The 16,821-nt window shown below is 49.5% G+C and overlaps 1 protein-coding gene across 4 annotated transcripts in view; it reads right to left on the bottom strand.

Annotated features, from left to right (window-relative positions):
* Positions 1-16,010, bottom strand: part of IRS1 (insulin receptor substrate 1) — a 65,248-nt gene extending 49,238 nt beyond the window's left edge. For all 4 annotated transcript variants that reach the window (XR_009541028.1, XR_009541027.1, XM_060151957.1 and 1 more), the window contains exon 1: positions 11,719-16,010. Coding sequence is in view for 2 of the 4 variants with exons in the window: in XM_060151957.1 (XP_060007940.1) it covers positions 11,740-15,483 (3,744 nt within the window). In the remaining 2 variants the exon portion in view is untranslated. The remainder of the gene's footprint in view (positions 1-11,718) is intronic.
* Between the last annotated feature and the right edge of the window lie 811 nt (positions 16,011-16,821).

Below are 16,821 nucleotides of genomic sequence, written 5' to 3'. Positions count from 1 at the left end.
CTCTCAGGAAGGGGTAAGCTTTCTAAAAGAAAGGAAAGAGACTGGGTGCTAGGTACACTGGAACCCAGCAAATCGAATACTCTAAATGTTTTCTTTGATCATTTAAATGTATTGATTTTACATTGCAAATGCAATTTTACAGATGGTGAAATCCATTCTGAACTCATCAGAGCTAAGAACTCTTTATTTATGTCCCTAAATACCTCCTGCCACTATTTTTTAAAATAATATTCCCCAAGCCAAAAAAAAGCCTGAAGTTTCTTTATCTCATGAGTAACCATAAATCATCTCAGTTGGGGTGGTGAGGAAGCCATAGAATGGGGTTCTATTCTTAGAGAAGAGACATTCATTTAAAATCCACCGAAAAGTAGCTTGTGAATTAGATCGAATTGGGTGGCATGGGGTTTTTTTTGTTTTTGTTTTTGTTTTTGTTTTTGTTTTCACACACACACACACACACACACACACACACACACACACACACACACACACACTGTATTTTATTTTTACAAGAGATAAATAAACTGACACCAAGCATTGTAAATGGGTGACCACAACAAAAGCAACAATGATTGCAATTACCAAACACAAAACACACTCATACCAGGTCATGATATTAACATTCGGTCCAGTATGTGGCATGGGTTTTTGTTGAGGACTTCATCCTGCAAAGATGCTTTCCAAGAGCCCTGGTGGCTGGGAAGCAGGCTCTGAAGGGACAAAAACATTCCTCCTGCGAGTTTCAAGCTGGAGGCTAAAAGCACCAACCATTCATTTTTCCGTCTTGAGACACATTCCTCACCCGGTTCAAAGGCCCGAGAAACAGCAAGCCCGCACACTTTCTAAAGGTTGTCCCTTGCAGGGACTTGCGAGGGACCAAGGCTCAGGCTGCAAGATACCTTTAAAGACCTAGTTTTAGGAATAGAACCATTTTTACTGGACTATAGTTTCCATATCCTAACCCTCTGCCGCACCTCCCCACTCCCCCCCACCACGCGCGCGCACGCAGACACCCACACACGCAGTAAAGTTTAGGCAAAAGGGAAAGTTTTAACTATAATCCCAATGTCCAGGGCACCCTACTAGTGGAGGTAAAATATTTTCATAAATTAAGTCATTACCCATTCTTTGAAAAGAAAATGTAATATTTATATTCCTTAATCTAACCAGAGGGATGGGATCAACTTTGAAAGAATATTATTGTTTAGCTGTGGTTTAAAGCATGCACTGGAATTGGGAAAGGGGGCAAAAACAGCAGTAAAGGGAGGAGTTGAGTGGGGTAGGTAGGAGTTGCCAAGACCGGGCTATAAATACCCTCACTCAGCCAGCCCCTCAAAACACTCTAGGGATCTCCCTCCCCTCCCTCTACCATGACATACTTTATACAGTGGCCCCATTTTGTTTTGTTCTGTAACCTCAGGAACATTTAAGACATTGGGGATTCTGGTAAAAGAAAAAGGTAAATACGGCCTGGTAGAAGATCTGGGGCAAAGAGTTAAAAGCCCTGCTTTGGTTTTGAGTGGGATGTTGCCAACCCTTTGGGTTTGCTTTCCAATAATTAGCAACCCTGCATTACCCAGATCTGGGCTTGTGCTCAGGTGGGAAAACCTCTTTAAACCCATTTGAAAGTCTTTGACTCCATTTCAGTCATTGCTCCCCATCTCTCCTCACTCAAGTTTAAGTTCTCATCCGGTCCAGCTTCCTGTGTCCATGGGAAAAGGGCAGTCTTGGTGAAGAGGCAGAGGGATCGTTCAAGATGCCTCATGTCCTCGGGGCTCTGGGTGCCTTTCCAGGACAACATTTCAATTCCAGTCCTGTATGAGCCGCCTGAGGACTGTTAGAAAGTATAATTCTCTACTCTAGGAAAATAGTATGAATATTTTCACCAACCACCAATGGCATTAAAAATATAGACAACAGCCCCCGCTACTAGAAGCTCCAAGCAGTCACTTCTTATGTTTTTCTCAGAGGTGAACTTCTAGCTCTCAGTCATCCACCAAGAGGCATTCATTCATTTGAACTCTCAAAACTATGAGACCCTAGTGTCCAGAAAGTCTTCACAAAGATCCTTAACCTTTATACTTAATCCTACTACACTATAATAAGAACTAGTTATTCATTCAGTCTTGGGGTGGGGGGCTAAGGGGGTTGGGTGCCGAATACTTGAGTAATACCATGAAAATTTGAAAATTTAGATACCTTCTCCTTCTCCATCAATTAGCACAAACACCTCAATGTTAGAAAAGGTGACCATTTCTTAACTAATGCTTTTCCTCCTTTGTGGGTTATGTACTTCTTTTAACCTGAGTATTCAAAAGAGGCATGGAAAATAAAGAGTACTTTTCTTTTTCCCTTTAACAAAAACAAAGCAGTGAGTCTATTGTAAGAGGTATATTGTCTGCTGTGATCCTTTCGTGGAGAAATGTGGGGTCTGCGTGTGTTCTTCCATGGAAGACTGAGCTGTTGGGCATTTACCCAACTTTCTATTACTAAGCTTGAAATTTTATGAGCAGCTCATCTCTGGAAAGATAAACAAAAAACGAGCATTGGTGGTGGCTTCTGAGAAGAGAAGCTGGGGAACTGGAGTGGGAGGAAGGCTTAATTTTCACTCTATACCTTTAAAAAAATGTTTAAACCACTTGAAACTTACAGCACATGCATGCATTGCCTATACCAAAATATTAACGAAAAGAATAGTGTGAATAGATACAGCAAACTATCATAAAACTTGGTGGTCTTTAAAAAAATGCTTTTTAATGTTTCTGGAAGAAACTACTATAAGCTTAAAAACAAGTATGACTGCACACCATCAAAACAAATAGAGAGAGAGAGAGAGAGAAAGCTTAAAAAAGAGAAGTGGCAATATCTCAAAGAAGATTATACTTCCCGCCAGAAGCAAGCACAGGAACCAGAGGTCAGAGGCTTAGAGGTTTTCACTACTAAAAATAAAAACCACCTACCCAAAGGGGGAGAAAAAGTCCTTGAATAATAGAGCTTCTAAGACCAAAAGAAAAGATTTTACAATTTCTTTTGCAGCCCTCATCTTCACCCCATGTTTCCTAACACTGACCAACCCATGACAAGTACTCACAAAACTCCTGCACGTTTAACACCTGGACCCCTCTCCTGGCTGCTTCACTTAGACCAAAGATATCTTTTTCTTGCTTCTTGTAAATATTATGTTTGCTAGCAGAATGGCCGAAAATGCACCATTCTCCCAAAGGAGAGTTTCAACAGCCTTATAAACTATTTAAGTATGCTTGTGCTATGGTGAGGCAGGAAGCCATGGTTAGATAGCTGCAAAACTTTAAGACAGATGGGCACTTTAGCCCTGTAAGTATAGGAAAAACGCAGATTTTCACGGACTGCACCTTCTGAATCTCAATTTTTCCCCCCAAGTAAGCTGCGCCATAAGAAACTTGGTAACTACTTGGATGAATCCTCCTCGCTCCCATTTTTGTCCCCGTTTCCATGTCTTCATCCCCATCCTCTTAACAAAATACGTGTTATTTGGAATACCACAGGTGCTCAATGGTGTTTATTGAGGCAAAGCGGGGGAGGGGAATCATAGTTTAGGGCCTGTCTGGCCAAAGGCAGATCAGTTATTTTGGGGTTGGGAGGTGGGTGGCCTCCATTATTGTAATAATGGAGCTGGAAAGTTCTTCTGATTATTCCCACAATCCCTAAAATTCAAGGCTAAGTATGATTATGTTTCATATCCCATAGAGCCCTTTTAATAATCTTTAAAAGAACAGGGAGATCATCATTGGAGAATATTGAATAGTAGTTAAATACATAGTAATTACTGAATATTTCAGAGACCTTCAACTGCTCTATTTTTAGCAAATGTCTTTTTTTTTAAATTTTGCCTGTCTCATTTAGATCATAACCTTCCTAAAAGAATCACGACTTTCTGTGTAAAATATAACTTGTTTGCCACACTAGATATATATGAAGGAAAACAACACCAAAAGAATGCCTCTTTGATCATTTCAACAAACATAACACAACTATCAATTTCTCAAGATTAACTGATACTGTTCAGTACCATGACCTAAATATGTCAGGGAGGATCAGAGAACTCACATCAAAGTATTTTTTGGTCAACAGAAAAAAAGGAGGGGAGGGAAGTTTATCAACATCTTTTTTCTTTACTACAACTTGGGTTATACTGGCATCTTCTTCAGCCCGACCAATTAGCAACCAGTGTATATGGGTTTGGCTCCAACAGGGCCAGGGGTGATGGTGGACAGTGTGACACAGACTGGAAAACAGCAACAACAAACACAGGGAATGGCAAAGGAAGACAATGCAGGCAACACAGCTTAATAAAATATTCAAGGTAGGGTAACAAAACCACAAAAATCTCCTCCCTGCTTGAAGATAAACACAATTAAAATGATGGTCTGACCCACGTATTTAATTCCACCGCTATCATTCATGAAAATGCAGAAAGGGGGCTGAAAAAGAAAAGCAGCCTTTTCAACATAAACACATCATTTGTAAAAGCTCTGTTATTCAAAGATCACTGACTCATTGAAGAAGCACAAATAACATTTATCCAACCAAATCTGTTTTAACAAATAGATTATAGTAGAGCCTGCAGCAAGATTATTAAAATGGAAAACTTTCCTCTTCCCATAGATGACAGTACCTTATATTTATCTGATCTATCTTCCGCCTATTCCCATAAATTAAGAATGGGAGGGCTTCCCTGGTGGCGCAGTGGTTGAGAGTCCGCCTACCGATGCAGGGGACACGGGTTCGTGCCCCGGTCCGGGAAGATCCCACATGCCGCGGAGCGGCTGGGCCCGTGAGCCACGGCCGCTGAGCCTGCGTGTCCGGAGCCTGTGATCCGCAACGGGAGAGGCCACAACAGTGAGAGGCCCGCGTACCGCAAAAAAAAAAAAAAAAAAAAAAAAAGGGAGAAAATACTACCATTTCTATACTGGAAGATAAGAATAGAACCAAAAAGATTATATTTACTAGTCTATCATTTTAAAAAGCTTTACAACCACTCTTTTTGAAACATTTCACAATAGTTTGAAATGAGTATACAATTATACCATACTAACATCAAAATTTAATTCTGTTAAGTTAAAATTCAATGTGATTACAACTTCTGGGCCTGTTTCAATAACATTTTTAAAAGAACTTTTAAAGTTTGCCATATAGCTATGGACTCACAAGGTAATGAAATAATAAGTCAATTACATAATTATAAATGTGGTAGAGTATCTATTATTAAACACAAGAAAAGTATTAGGGGACTTCCCTGGTGGCGCAGTGGTTAAGAATCCACCTGCCAATGCAGGGGAAACAGGTTCGATCCCTAGTCCGGGAAGATCCCACACGCCGCAGAGCGGCTAAGCCCGTGCGCCACAACTACTGAACCTGAGCTCTAGAGCCCACAAGCTACAACTACTGAAGTCCGCATGCCTAGAGCCCGTGCTCCACAACAAGAGAAGCCACTGCAATGAGAAGCCCATGCACCGCAACGAAGAGTAGCCCCCACTCGCCACAACTAGAGAAAGCCCATGCACAGCAAGGAAGACCCAATGCAGCCAAAAAAAAAAAAAAAGTATTAGTATGAAAAAAAGTTACAGAATCTTCAGTGTGAAACTGACTTCAAACTAATCCACAAGAAGCTATTTTCCTTGAATACAATTTCCAGTAACTCCGTAACATGAGGAAATAATTGAGGAAATGGATTTCTTTAAAACAAAGCAAAACAAAACCTTAAAATTGTGAAATGTTCCATTATACTAAAACTACCAACCCACCAAAATAAAAGGAACCATTCATATACTATACAGCTAAGAAATATATATGATTATAGCAGGAGGATTGGAAAAGCATTAGGTCAATGAAGTTTTGATTGAAAAAGTCAATAAACTATTCTAATGATTTATGAAATACACATGGAGGTGCCCAAAGGGTAGGAACCTCTGAATACATTGGCAACTGGACAGTCAGGATTACACTGGGTCAGCAAAGCACTGTAGAGCTCAAATGACCAATCAAAAATCCTGAAGCACAAAGTCGGACAACAATGATTTCTGCCAGCAAGAACTTTTTCACACATCTAACAGAGAAAAATAAAACTAAACAAAAAACTGTGCACAAATTCCTATAGTTCCCAATTGCCCTCTCAGATTTCCTCTCCATTCACTCAAGTGGATACCTCATTGAAGGATTCTGATGGAACAAATGAGAAACATTGTCCATAAACAGACCACCAGCGCAAGAAGGGGTGATTTCCGACATAATAAACAGAATAATGTCATAGACATGGATTGGTTAAAGCCTGACCTATACTGTCAGGTGGGGAGGGATGCTTCCAACAGCTGACCTTAGGGAGGAGGGAGAGGAACCGAATCCAGTCTAGAGAAGGTTCCAAAAATTTAGACTGGTGTAGTCAGGAAGGTTTGTCTTAAGGTCTGTTAAAACCTGAAAATGCCCCCTCCAAACAAGAAAGGTTAAAAATCAGTCCTGAATCAAACCATAAAGAGTGATCCAGGAGTTAGAACAGGACAGAACAGTATATTCTAATGCACTTCATTACAACCCCATCAATAGCTTCTTCAGAAAGAATCCTCATTACAACTGACCCATTAAAGAATATCAGTCATTTTCTCCAAAATATCCCTACGTTTAGAGCTGCAAAGGAAGTTAGAATAATTTAGAACAAAATTCTCCAGTTACTGGTGAGGAAATATGTACAGAGAAATTAAGTGACTTTCTCAAGGTCGCTCAGCTTAGTGAAGGGCACAGGCTGTGCTACAACCCAAGATCTCTGGCTCCCAGAAGCTGTTTTTTCCATTGTATCATTCAAGATAGCATTAAACTACTTTCCGGGAATTCTGATAAACAAAGAAAAAAAAAAAAGGAGGAGGGAGGGAAGTATGCCTTTTTGGATTCCAAGTCTCTTACTCTTAAGACAATCTTGGAGATACTGTGTTTATCTGGGGGGCAATCAGATAAATGACTCCAATATATGAAATTTGTTATGGATTTATGTTTAACACAAAAAGCTAACCAAACAATGGCAGAAATTAAGAGGATTGTTAGATGCTCAAAGTTTTCTGGAACAGCAGAGAAGCTCACTCCCACCTGCTCAGAAGCAGTATTGGGGCACAGAATTACTCAGGGGCATAGAATTACTTCCTTACATTTTCACCTGCGATGTTTCAAAATGCTGCCTTTGGGGCTTATGATTCAGTGATTGCAACAGGGATTGCTGGCTGGTGAGAAATGCTTATTTGAGAGGGATGGGGAGAAGAAAATACTTCCATGGTATTTCTCTTTGTTATTTCCCCTCTTTATTGTACAAACGACAAATCTGAACAAATTTTCGATCTCATCTGGTACTGCATTTCACACAATTTTGGTTATGTGAGGGAGCACAACACAAATCTAGCAAGCTTTCAAAATCAGTGCGCCCAGCCTGCCCTGATGAGCTGTCACTAGGGCTGTCACTGGTCAAAAGACAAATCTGTTTTTGAGAAGCATTACCTCCAAGCTCAGTAAGGAACCCTACCCAAGCCCTTGTAACGAATTTCTAGATTCTCACGATTTGCAAGCAAGCTACATCAGACGTTTTCATTTCTCAGTGAGCTCCCATGGGCCGAGGATGGTCAGTTTTTGTTGATCTTATCTAGCTTGGTGCTTTGCAAACTGCAAGCACTCAATAAAGGGTTGACCCTAACGTAATTTCAAGCCAAATGAGTTTTCCGAATGATCCCCACACGGTGCCAGCCACAGCATTTGTATTTCCTACTCCGTTTTTTTCTCTCCTCCCTCCCAATAGTAAGAGAAGTAAATGTAAAAATCTTGAGCCAACCCAATCAATCCTACAACCACGTGCTGTAGAGCTCCCTCCTGCTTGCAGATTTCAAGACAGGAAGGTGAGGGAACAGGAACGTGGCGTAGTAGTAAACCGTAGTAAAGAGAGGAGGGAAACAAAATGGGGCACGTCACATGGTCACGGCCTGGATTTTTCTCAATTAAATATAAGAGGAAGCGTGTGTTTCCGGCCTCTGTCAGTGGGCTGGTTGGACTTTCTCATTCTTAGGATTCTGGTCTAGATGGACAAGAATAAGGCCGAGTGCATAACATCCTCTGGGAGGGGGGTGGAGGGGGCGTGTACTTGCCTCAGTTCTGTGGGCTCCAGAGGGAGGGGGTGGAGGGAGAGGGGTGGGCTACGGAGGCCCGGCCCGCCACCACCCCCGGACTCCGGACCAAGGCCCCCAATCAACCCTCGCCCGAGGCCCCTCCCCACCCCTGCTGCGGCTCGGCCTACGCTCGCGCTGATTGGCTCCGGCGGGGCCAATCAGAGCCCGGCTGCCCCGCCCGCTCAGGGCCAGACTCTGTACTGCTCTGCAGGGGCCGCGGCTCGCCCGCCACCGCCGTCAGCCACCCCCACCTCACACCACGCGCCGGGGAAGGGACCCGGCCGCCCCCACGCCCCCAGGCGACCGGAGGAGGGCGGGGCTGGAGTCTTCTTAGGGTGGCCTCAGCCACGCTGCAGATCTCCCGACCCCAGGCCAAAGGGGGCTTGCAGGAGGCAGGGGGAGCCAAGCCCCAAATAAATAGGGAGGAATGCAGGAAGCAGAGGTGACCGAGGAAACGGGAAAGTGCCAGAGCCCAGAGGGTGTGCGCCAGACAAAAAGGCCACACAGCGAGGGGACAGGAGGGAGGGAGAGGGAAGGAGAGATGGGAGGTAGCCGTGGAGGTAGGCATCCTGGAAATCACAACTAGGAAATGCAGTGAAAGGAAGAAAAATGGCCCATTTTGTTTTTCAAGGGCACGTAACAAAATGACCAAAAAAAAAAGGAACCTTAAAGCAATGGCTGGAGTCTGTGTCTTTGCCAAAGCCTGCTCTATCTGCCCTGCTGCAGTTACAAAACTAACAAATTGCGGTAAATGCTGGTTGAAGGTAGATGGGCTGCTATGCCCTTTCTGCCCTCCCTTTTGGGCTCTCAATGTACTCTCTGCGGAGAGTAGGCCACAAGTACTGCGAAATTATGAAATGGAGCCAAAAAGAAAAAAAAACACAATGGCAGGAACATGAAATAAGAGGTGGGAAACGAGCATAGGAGAGGGGGATAAAACAATCCAGCAGGTCAGAACCCAGAGGAGACACGGATGGCCAAGAGAGAGAAAAGAAACAGAAAAGGTGGTCAGACAGAAGGTGAATCAAGGGCAACCAGCAGTCCTGGGCACCTGCACTAAATACCTCAGAAATGTTCCAGTGAAAAATATTCAACAAGAAGAGCTGTTTAAAATGAGGGGTTAGGAGAAAGAGCACACATCTCTGAACCCCTCATTCCTTTCCTATTTCAGGTTTTACTTGAGAAACGGAAAGATAGGCAAAGATAGCAATTGCTGAGGAAGTTAGGAAAACAAGGTTTTCACAAACTAACACACTCATTCCCAGGCAAAGTGGTTTGCCACAGACAGGTTTGATTTCTTTTTGTTTCAGATGATAGTTGCCTATCTCATCACATCTTTAAACTCAACAGGGCAAAGGCAGACAAGCAAAATTCAGGATGTAAATGTGCCAAGTAGCATTTGGTACCTCACTTAAAACACACACACACACACACACACACTCATCTCTCTCCATTTACATCTTACAAATACATATTTTAGAATTTTTATTGCATGGTGCTATCAAAGCATGGTCTATTGCTACTCCAGGATTATTAAGGATATGCTTATATGGTTGTTCCAGAATATTATATTTTCCCTCAGAAAGCTAAGAATAGAAGATTGTTTTGTTTTGGTTGGTTCGTTTTTAGTGTATCCTCCATATGAGGAGGATTTTATTTTAAAGCCCTTTTGAAAAACAAAAACTTTATTTGGTCATCAATTTCCTTCAGAACAAAATATTTATTCTAATCTCTTAAAAAAAAACAAAACCTGTTCAAATTAAGAAAACAGGTGAGGAAAACTTATTGTTTGTTAGCCTCATCTTTCATCTCCTTTAAAAGCAAAATCTTAGTTCTGCTGGGTTTTTTTCCCTTCAAATTCTCATTCCTTTATAAATGAAACACTTTGCAACACAAACAGTTAAAGTGGTAGAGATTCACATTTCCAAAAACATCATTTGAAATAACCAAAATTTTTACTGTTGAGGTAAACAATTAAATCTCGCTTCTACAGAACGAATCATGAAAATAAATCTTGAATACTAATCAAATAAATACTTTGTGTAATATATCATATCACCTAAAATCTTAGTTTGAATATCTGTATACCTGTACCTTGTTCTACAAAACAGAAAATGATATGGGTCAAATATTAGAAACTGTTAGAATCAAGGAGACTGTGACCACATAATAAAAAAATACCTATCAATAGGAACCCAATACACACATGAATTTCTTATGAATGGACACACATTAAGAAGAAAAAATGCTTTTAAAAGCTCATTCGGTGAAGCGTATATAAAAAGACTATCACAAGATAATCAGTTAGTCAGAATAAAGTGTTTGCAAATGCTGGAAATTTCTACATTGCCAACTCATCTCATTATTTGCAAACTATACTCCTCTCCTCCTCCCACAATCATGACCACCAGAAAACAGTCTCAACAGAACCAAGGGCAGGCTAATTTCCTATTACAAATGTTTCTCGTTTTCAATACAGCCTTAGCCACAGACCACCTGAAGCCAACTTTCAACATTTACTGAGACATCTACTCTTGAATTTAAAAGGCAAACAATAAATATCCTACGAACGAAGAGTACAAGGGTTAGCCCTCACATTCAGTGCAGATGAAAACCAGACTCTTCCATTTCCCTGACTTAATATTCCTTCTTTTCAATGTCAAAATGTTAAGTAATTTTACAGAAGATGTACAGTAGCCCCAATATGACCTGTGTGGTGTCTCTGTGCGGGCCTTTGCAAGGAAAGACAATTGTAAGGCACACAAGCTGAGATGAATTTTCGTAACTCTTAACTCAGTAATGGGTCCCAGACGCACGCAGACTTCACTGTATAAAAGCAGCCGTGCCTGTGAGGTTGTGGGTCGGTGTGTGAGTAATATTTCATAAATCTTCATGCAGGAAGGAACAAAAAAAAATGTCGCCAATAATTATGTTCTAAAGAGAGTCACAGACAGGTATTTCTTTAAATACGTAAGCCTAAGCAAGCTCTTACTTCTGAATCTTTTTAGGGCAACAGGAATACAAATTGATGCTTCCCACTGCTATTTATGTTGCCTTGTTATTGTGAAATCACACAACCAAAGTACACAGAGCAACTTGATAAAATCACCCTTAAGAGCTCTGAGAAATTACCTTTACATGAAGGGCTTAGCCCCTGTATTAATAAATATTTTTATAGAACTGTCCCTTCCAGAGACTGACCTAATTATATAGTCAAAAGAAAACTTCGATAAAGAGATCAAGGTTCTTATCCATGCACTTCACAAACCTCACAACTGGTATGGTAGGATATATGTCTCGGAAATACCAAAGTACTTCACTTGGGAACCTCAAAGGAAAAAGCCCTCCTGTGGCTGCTTCTACAGATTTATCGGGCCATCAGCCAGGTGTCATCTCCTGTGCCCTGACCCCTCCCTCCTAGGAGTGCACTCCCTAGAGAAGCCGTGGGGAGGAGAGAGAAGAAGGCGCGGGGGCAGGGGAACAGAATTCGAGCGCAAGGTTAAAAGCAATTTTGTCTTCTGACTTTTGTCACCATGAAACGCACCTGCTGTGATGTCCAGTTGAGCTACTGGAGGTCCTCTGGCGGCTTCTGGAAACTGATGCTGGCATAGGCGCTTAAATCCTCGCTGGAGCGGCTGGTGGAGCCGCTCTCGCTCCGTCCCAGAGGCTGATGAGGGGGCGGGGGAGGAGAAGGCTGCGGCTGAGCGGGGCGCTCTTGAGGGCTCTGGTTGAAGTCCTTGGCCAAATCCAGGTCTATGTAGTTAAGCCCATTCTCCAAACCCCCGGCGGCCCCGCACACTTGGGCCAGCTCCTTGGGGGCTCCCCCGAGTTCCCCAGGCCGCAGCCACACGTTCTCAGAGGAAGCAGAGCTGTGGCGTTTCACGCCCTCCGTGCTGCTGCTGCCACCGCCGCCGCCCCCGGCTGCAGCCCCCCCTCCGAAGGGCACCGTGTTGCCTGCCCGGGTGGCACTGGGCGTCGAGGAGAAGGTCTCGGAGCTGTGCCGCCTCCTGCACCCTTGCGGGTCGGCACGGATCACTTTGGCACTCTGGTTGCGGTTGGGACTGAGGTTCACCCGCGTGAAGGCACTCGAGCCCCCGGGTCCCTGCGGGCCTCCCAGCAGGGAAGAGCGGGCCGCCAGCTCCTCTGCTCCTTGAGGCGCGGCGGGGGAAGCAGAGGCCTTCGAGGATGAGGAGGGCGTGGCCGCGGCGGCCCCAGGCAGGCTGGCCTCCTCCACGAGGCCGCCGCCGCCGGTCCGCATGTCCGCATAGCTGATGGGGGCGACTGGCGAGGTGTCCACGTAGCTCTGCCGGGGACAGCCCATCTGCATGGTCATGTAGTCACCCCGGCTGCTGGGCACTGCCCTGGTGGGCCTGCACACGCTAGCAGCTCCAGGGGGTGCCGGGCCCATGCTGCCCGGCTGGACCCCAGCGCTCTCCCGCCAGGCGGCCCTCCGGCCCGGCCCCAGGTCCATGTTCATGTACTCTTCCGCGCCCGTCTCCTCCTCTCTGGGAGCCGGCTGGAGCTGGGATGGACACCGGACAGAAGGCGAGCTGTGGGAAGCCCCCGGGCCTGTTAAGTAGCCCGGCTGATCGCTCCCAAATTCAATATTCACATATTCCCCTGGGCTCTTGGGCTCCGGAGGGGGCAGCAGGGGCGGCGGTGGCTGTGGCTGGGGCTGCGGCTGCTCTCGGGCCCGGGGTAAGGTGCTGGCCTTGGGATCCCCCAGGGACAGCCTCGTGGGCCGGGCCAGGCGGCTGTTGGTCTGGGCAGCTGTGTCCACCTTTCGAGGCAGATGGGGCTGCAGGACCTGATGGTGGAGATGCGGGAGGCCGGGCTCGGGCCTAGCCGCGCAGTATCCCCCGCCCAGGCTGTCGCTGCTGGTGGACGAGGAGGAATCTTCCGCCGCCGCAGCATAGAGAAGTCGACCCGAGCTGGAGGAAAGGCGGAGGTGCTGGTGCCGGGCGCCCTCCTCCAGCTCCCCGGGGCGCTGCGTGTGCTTAAAGGACCTTGGCAATGAGTAGTAGGAGAGGACTGTCTTGTGCTGGGGGTCCTCAGGGCCATAGTAGCAGTCGGAAGGGCTGCTGGTGTTGGAGTCCCCCACTGGCGACATGTTCATGTAGTCACCCGTACAAGACAACAGCTTGCCGCTACTGCTCTCCACAGGGAGTTTGGGGTGTGGCAGGGCGTGAGAGTGGTGGCCCCCTACCCCATTCGTCCAGAGCTTGCCATAGCTGCTCCCAGAAGGGGCGGCACCGCTGCTGCCGACGCTGCTGGGCCCGCCTCCAATGTCAGGAGAGCAGCTGCCGCTTGGGGACATCATCATGTAGCCATTGGGGTCCACTCTCTGGGGATGGCGTCTGATGGGGTTGATGATCTGCTGAGGGGCAGACACGCTCTTGGGGCTCATGGGCATGTAGTCCCCACTGCCCTTTCGGCTCCCGGGCACTGGGGCCACCCCTGGGGACATGGGCATGTAGCCATCATCGGTGTGGAGGTTGGAGGTGTCTGGGCGGTGGTGGCCCACACGCCGCTCCAAGGGGTGCATTTCCAGACCCTCCTCTGGGTAGGAGTGGGTGGGCACGAAGGCGGAGTGCCGGTAGCTGGGCACTCGGCCTCCACTGCCACCTCCTGGTGGGTAGGCAGGCATCATCTCGGTATATTCCTCAATGGAGGCCACAGAGGACTGGGATGGGGTCTTCTGGTGGGAAATGGTAGGTGACGTGCCAGCAGAGTGAGTCCGCTTTCGGAACCGATTGTCCAGATCTGCAGCACTGGCTGCTTCATCCCCTGTCAGGGCTGGGCTCGTGCCCAAGCCGGCTGCCGGGATGTAGCGGGGACCGTTGCCACTCCGAGGCAAAATGTAGTGACCATTGGGGGCCGTGAGGGTGGAGGCCCCCTTGCCTCCCATGCAGATGTAGTTGCTCAGCTCCTCCTCACCGCGGGCGGGCGGGGTGTGGCCCAGGGAATCCGGGGTGACACTGCGGAAGGAACTTCGGAAGTCGCAGGGACTGGAGCCATACTCATCAGAGGAGATGAAACCGCCATCACTGGGGGAACCGGACACGGAAGCACTAGACCGCCGTGGGAAGAGACAGTCCGAGGTGGAGCCGTGGCCACTGGTGCTACTGGACGATAGGCTGACCGGGCTGGTGGCGGAAGGCGAGCAGCGAGAAGAAGGCATGGGGATGGAGCGGCTGTGGTTGAGAGGCGGATGCAGCCGGGAACTGCCGCGATGCCGGTGGGCATGGGTCCTGTTGGTGCTGGGACTCACAGGACTGCCGTCCACAGAGGCAGGGCGAGACATGGTGCCTTCGCCATCACTAGAGGCGCGGACCCGGAAGGAGCCCTGCTTCCCGCCCACCAAGCTGGCCGGGGAGGTGGCAGTGATGCTCTCTGTGCGCGAGCGGCGGGTCAGCCCCACCTGGCTGGGTGGAGGGTTGTTGAGGTGATGCCTGCGCAGGGGGACACTGATGGGGTTGGAGCAGTTGGAGGAGGACTGGCTCTTGCTTCGAGGGCGGAACTCATCGCTCATGGCCCGCATGGCTTCCAGGATCGTCTCGTGCATGTTCTGGGCCACCACAGAGTCATCCACCTGCATCCAGAACTCCCCGGGTCCCGTCACTGCGGAACGGCCCACTTCGATGAAGAAGAAGTTCTCTGAGTGGCCACAGCGCCTGATGTTCATCAGCTGCAGCACCACCGCGGCAGCCTCCGAGTTCAGCTTCACGAAGCTGATGGTCTTGCTGGTCAGACAGAGGCGGTAGATGCCAATCAGGTTCTTTGTCTGACCCAGGCCCTTGGGTTTCAGGATCACCTGCCAGACTTCCTTGAAGGCGGGTCCTGGGGGCACGTCCCCGTAGCTCAAGTCCTCCCCAGCCTCGCCAAGGCCGGAGCTGCCACTGCAGCTGCCCCCGCCGCCTCCCGCCCCGGGAGCCGCGGCCCCGTCGTGGTGGCCCTTGGCACGGTTGTGCAGCTGCAGGAGGGCCTGGTACCAGCTGTCCTGCTCGGCCTCGCTGTCCGCCGCGATGGCAAAGTGCTCGTCCCGGGTATAGAGGGCCACCAGGTGCTTGTTCTTGGAGTCGGCCCGCTTGTTGATGTTGAAGCAGCTCTCGAGGGGGATCGAGCGTTTGGGGGCGCTCGACTTGTGCCGCCACTTCTTCTCGTTCTCGTAGTACTCGAGGCGCGCCGGGCCCCCAGCCTCGCTGGCCGCCCGCAGCACGAAGAATCGCTTGTGCATGCTCTTGGGCTTGCGCAGATAGCCCACCTTGCGCACGTCGGAGAAGCCGTCGGTCTCGGGAGGGCTCGCCATGCTGCCGCCGCCGCCGCCGCCGCCGCCGCCACCGCGCGGAGGGAGGCGCCGAAAAACAACCGGGCGGGGGGCGGAGGCTCCTCGCCGCGGCCCCGCACATGCAAACAGGGCTGGAGGCGGCAGAAACCGTGACTCCGAAATCCACGCCGCCCTCCGCGCCGGGGAGGGGCAGTAGAGGAGGACGCAGCAGCTGCGCCAAGGCGATAGCCCCGACCGGAGTTTACTGGCGTTTCATGCCCTGCGGGGAGGTTGCGCGTCCGGCGCGAGTGCAGCCCGGATACCCCGAGAGCCAAGTCTCCTCTCAGCCGCCGCGGCCGGGAAGAAGCATCTCTCGCCGCCGGGGCCAGAGTCCGGCTCAGGCAGGCGGCGGCCGGGGGTCCTGGCGTTGCCCCTCCAGACGCGCGCGCCTTCCCTCTTGAGTTCCCCTCTGGAAGTAACGATTCCCGAGGCAAATTAAATATCCTTGGGCAGGGGGAGGCGAGCTGCCAAGTCCCAACGTTGCACGGGGTTCTCCCTCCTCCTCCTCCTTCGCCTCTTCCTCCGCCTCCTCCCACCCCCCCCCCTCAACCGTCCCCGCCGCCACCAGCCGCCCAAATACCAGCTCAATCGCAGAGACCGCGGCGCTGCGGCCGTTGCTGCTGCTGCTGCCGCCGCCCGCGGACGCGTCCTCTGCAGCCCCCGTTCGGGCCCATCTCGGCAGGCGGAGAAAGTGGCTTTTCCACGCGAAACGCTACTAGGCAGCCTGGGGAGCTGGGGACGCGCCAGAGGGACAGGCTCATCCCTGCCCCTCGCTCCAGTCGGCAGGGGAGGAGAGGGGGGAGGACTAGGGCGGGAGACGAAACGGGGGGAGGTTGGGGAAGGAGTCGGGGAAGACGTCTCTTCCCCGGGAGGCGCTGCCGCTGCAGTTACTTCTCCCCTCCTCCCTCCTCCTCGGAGAGTTGCCGAGAGCCCCAACCAAAACAAGCGGCGGCGTCTGGCTCTGCGCGCCGGCCCCCTCCGACCGCGCCGCCGTCTCACTCGGAGGAGAAAAACACGTGACGGAGCCTCTGCGCTCCGCAGCCTGGCCGCCGCCGCCGCCGCCGCCGAGAGGCTCCCGCCCGGGTCTCTACATTCCCGGCCGAGCCCGCCCCGCGCCCGCCCCTCTCCGCCCCGCGGCCGTGCCGCAGCAGCGCCCGCGCCCGGCCTCTGCGCAGCGCTCGGGCAGCGCCCCTACGCGGCCGCCCGCCCTGGCGCAGAGCCTTCCTCCTCGCGCGCCACCCAGGGCGCCCCCGGCCCGCAGGAATCCCCGCCGCGGGCGCGGGCGGGGGTGTTTGGGTGGCTACCAGAAAGCACGAGGGG

The sequence above is a fragment of the Lagenorhynchus albirostris genome, chromosome 6 (genome assembly GCF_949774975.1).
Source record: "Lagenorhynchus albirostris chromosome 6, mLagAlb1.1, whole genome shotgun sequence".
Classification (NCBI taxonomy): Eukaryota; Metazoa; Chordata; class Mammalia; order Artiodactyla; family Delphinidae; genus Lagenorhynchus; species Lagenorhynchus albirostris.
Note: the sequence above shows the minus strand (reverse complement) of the source record. Positions and strands in the feature narration are given on the sequence as shown.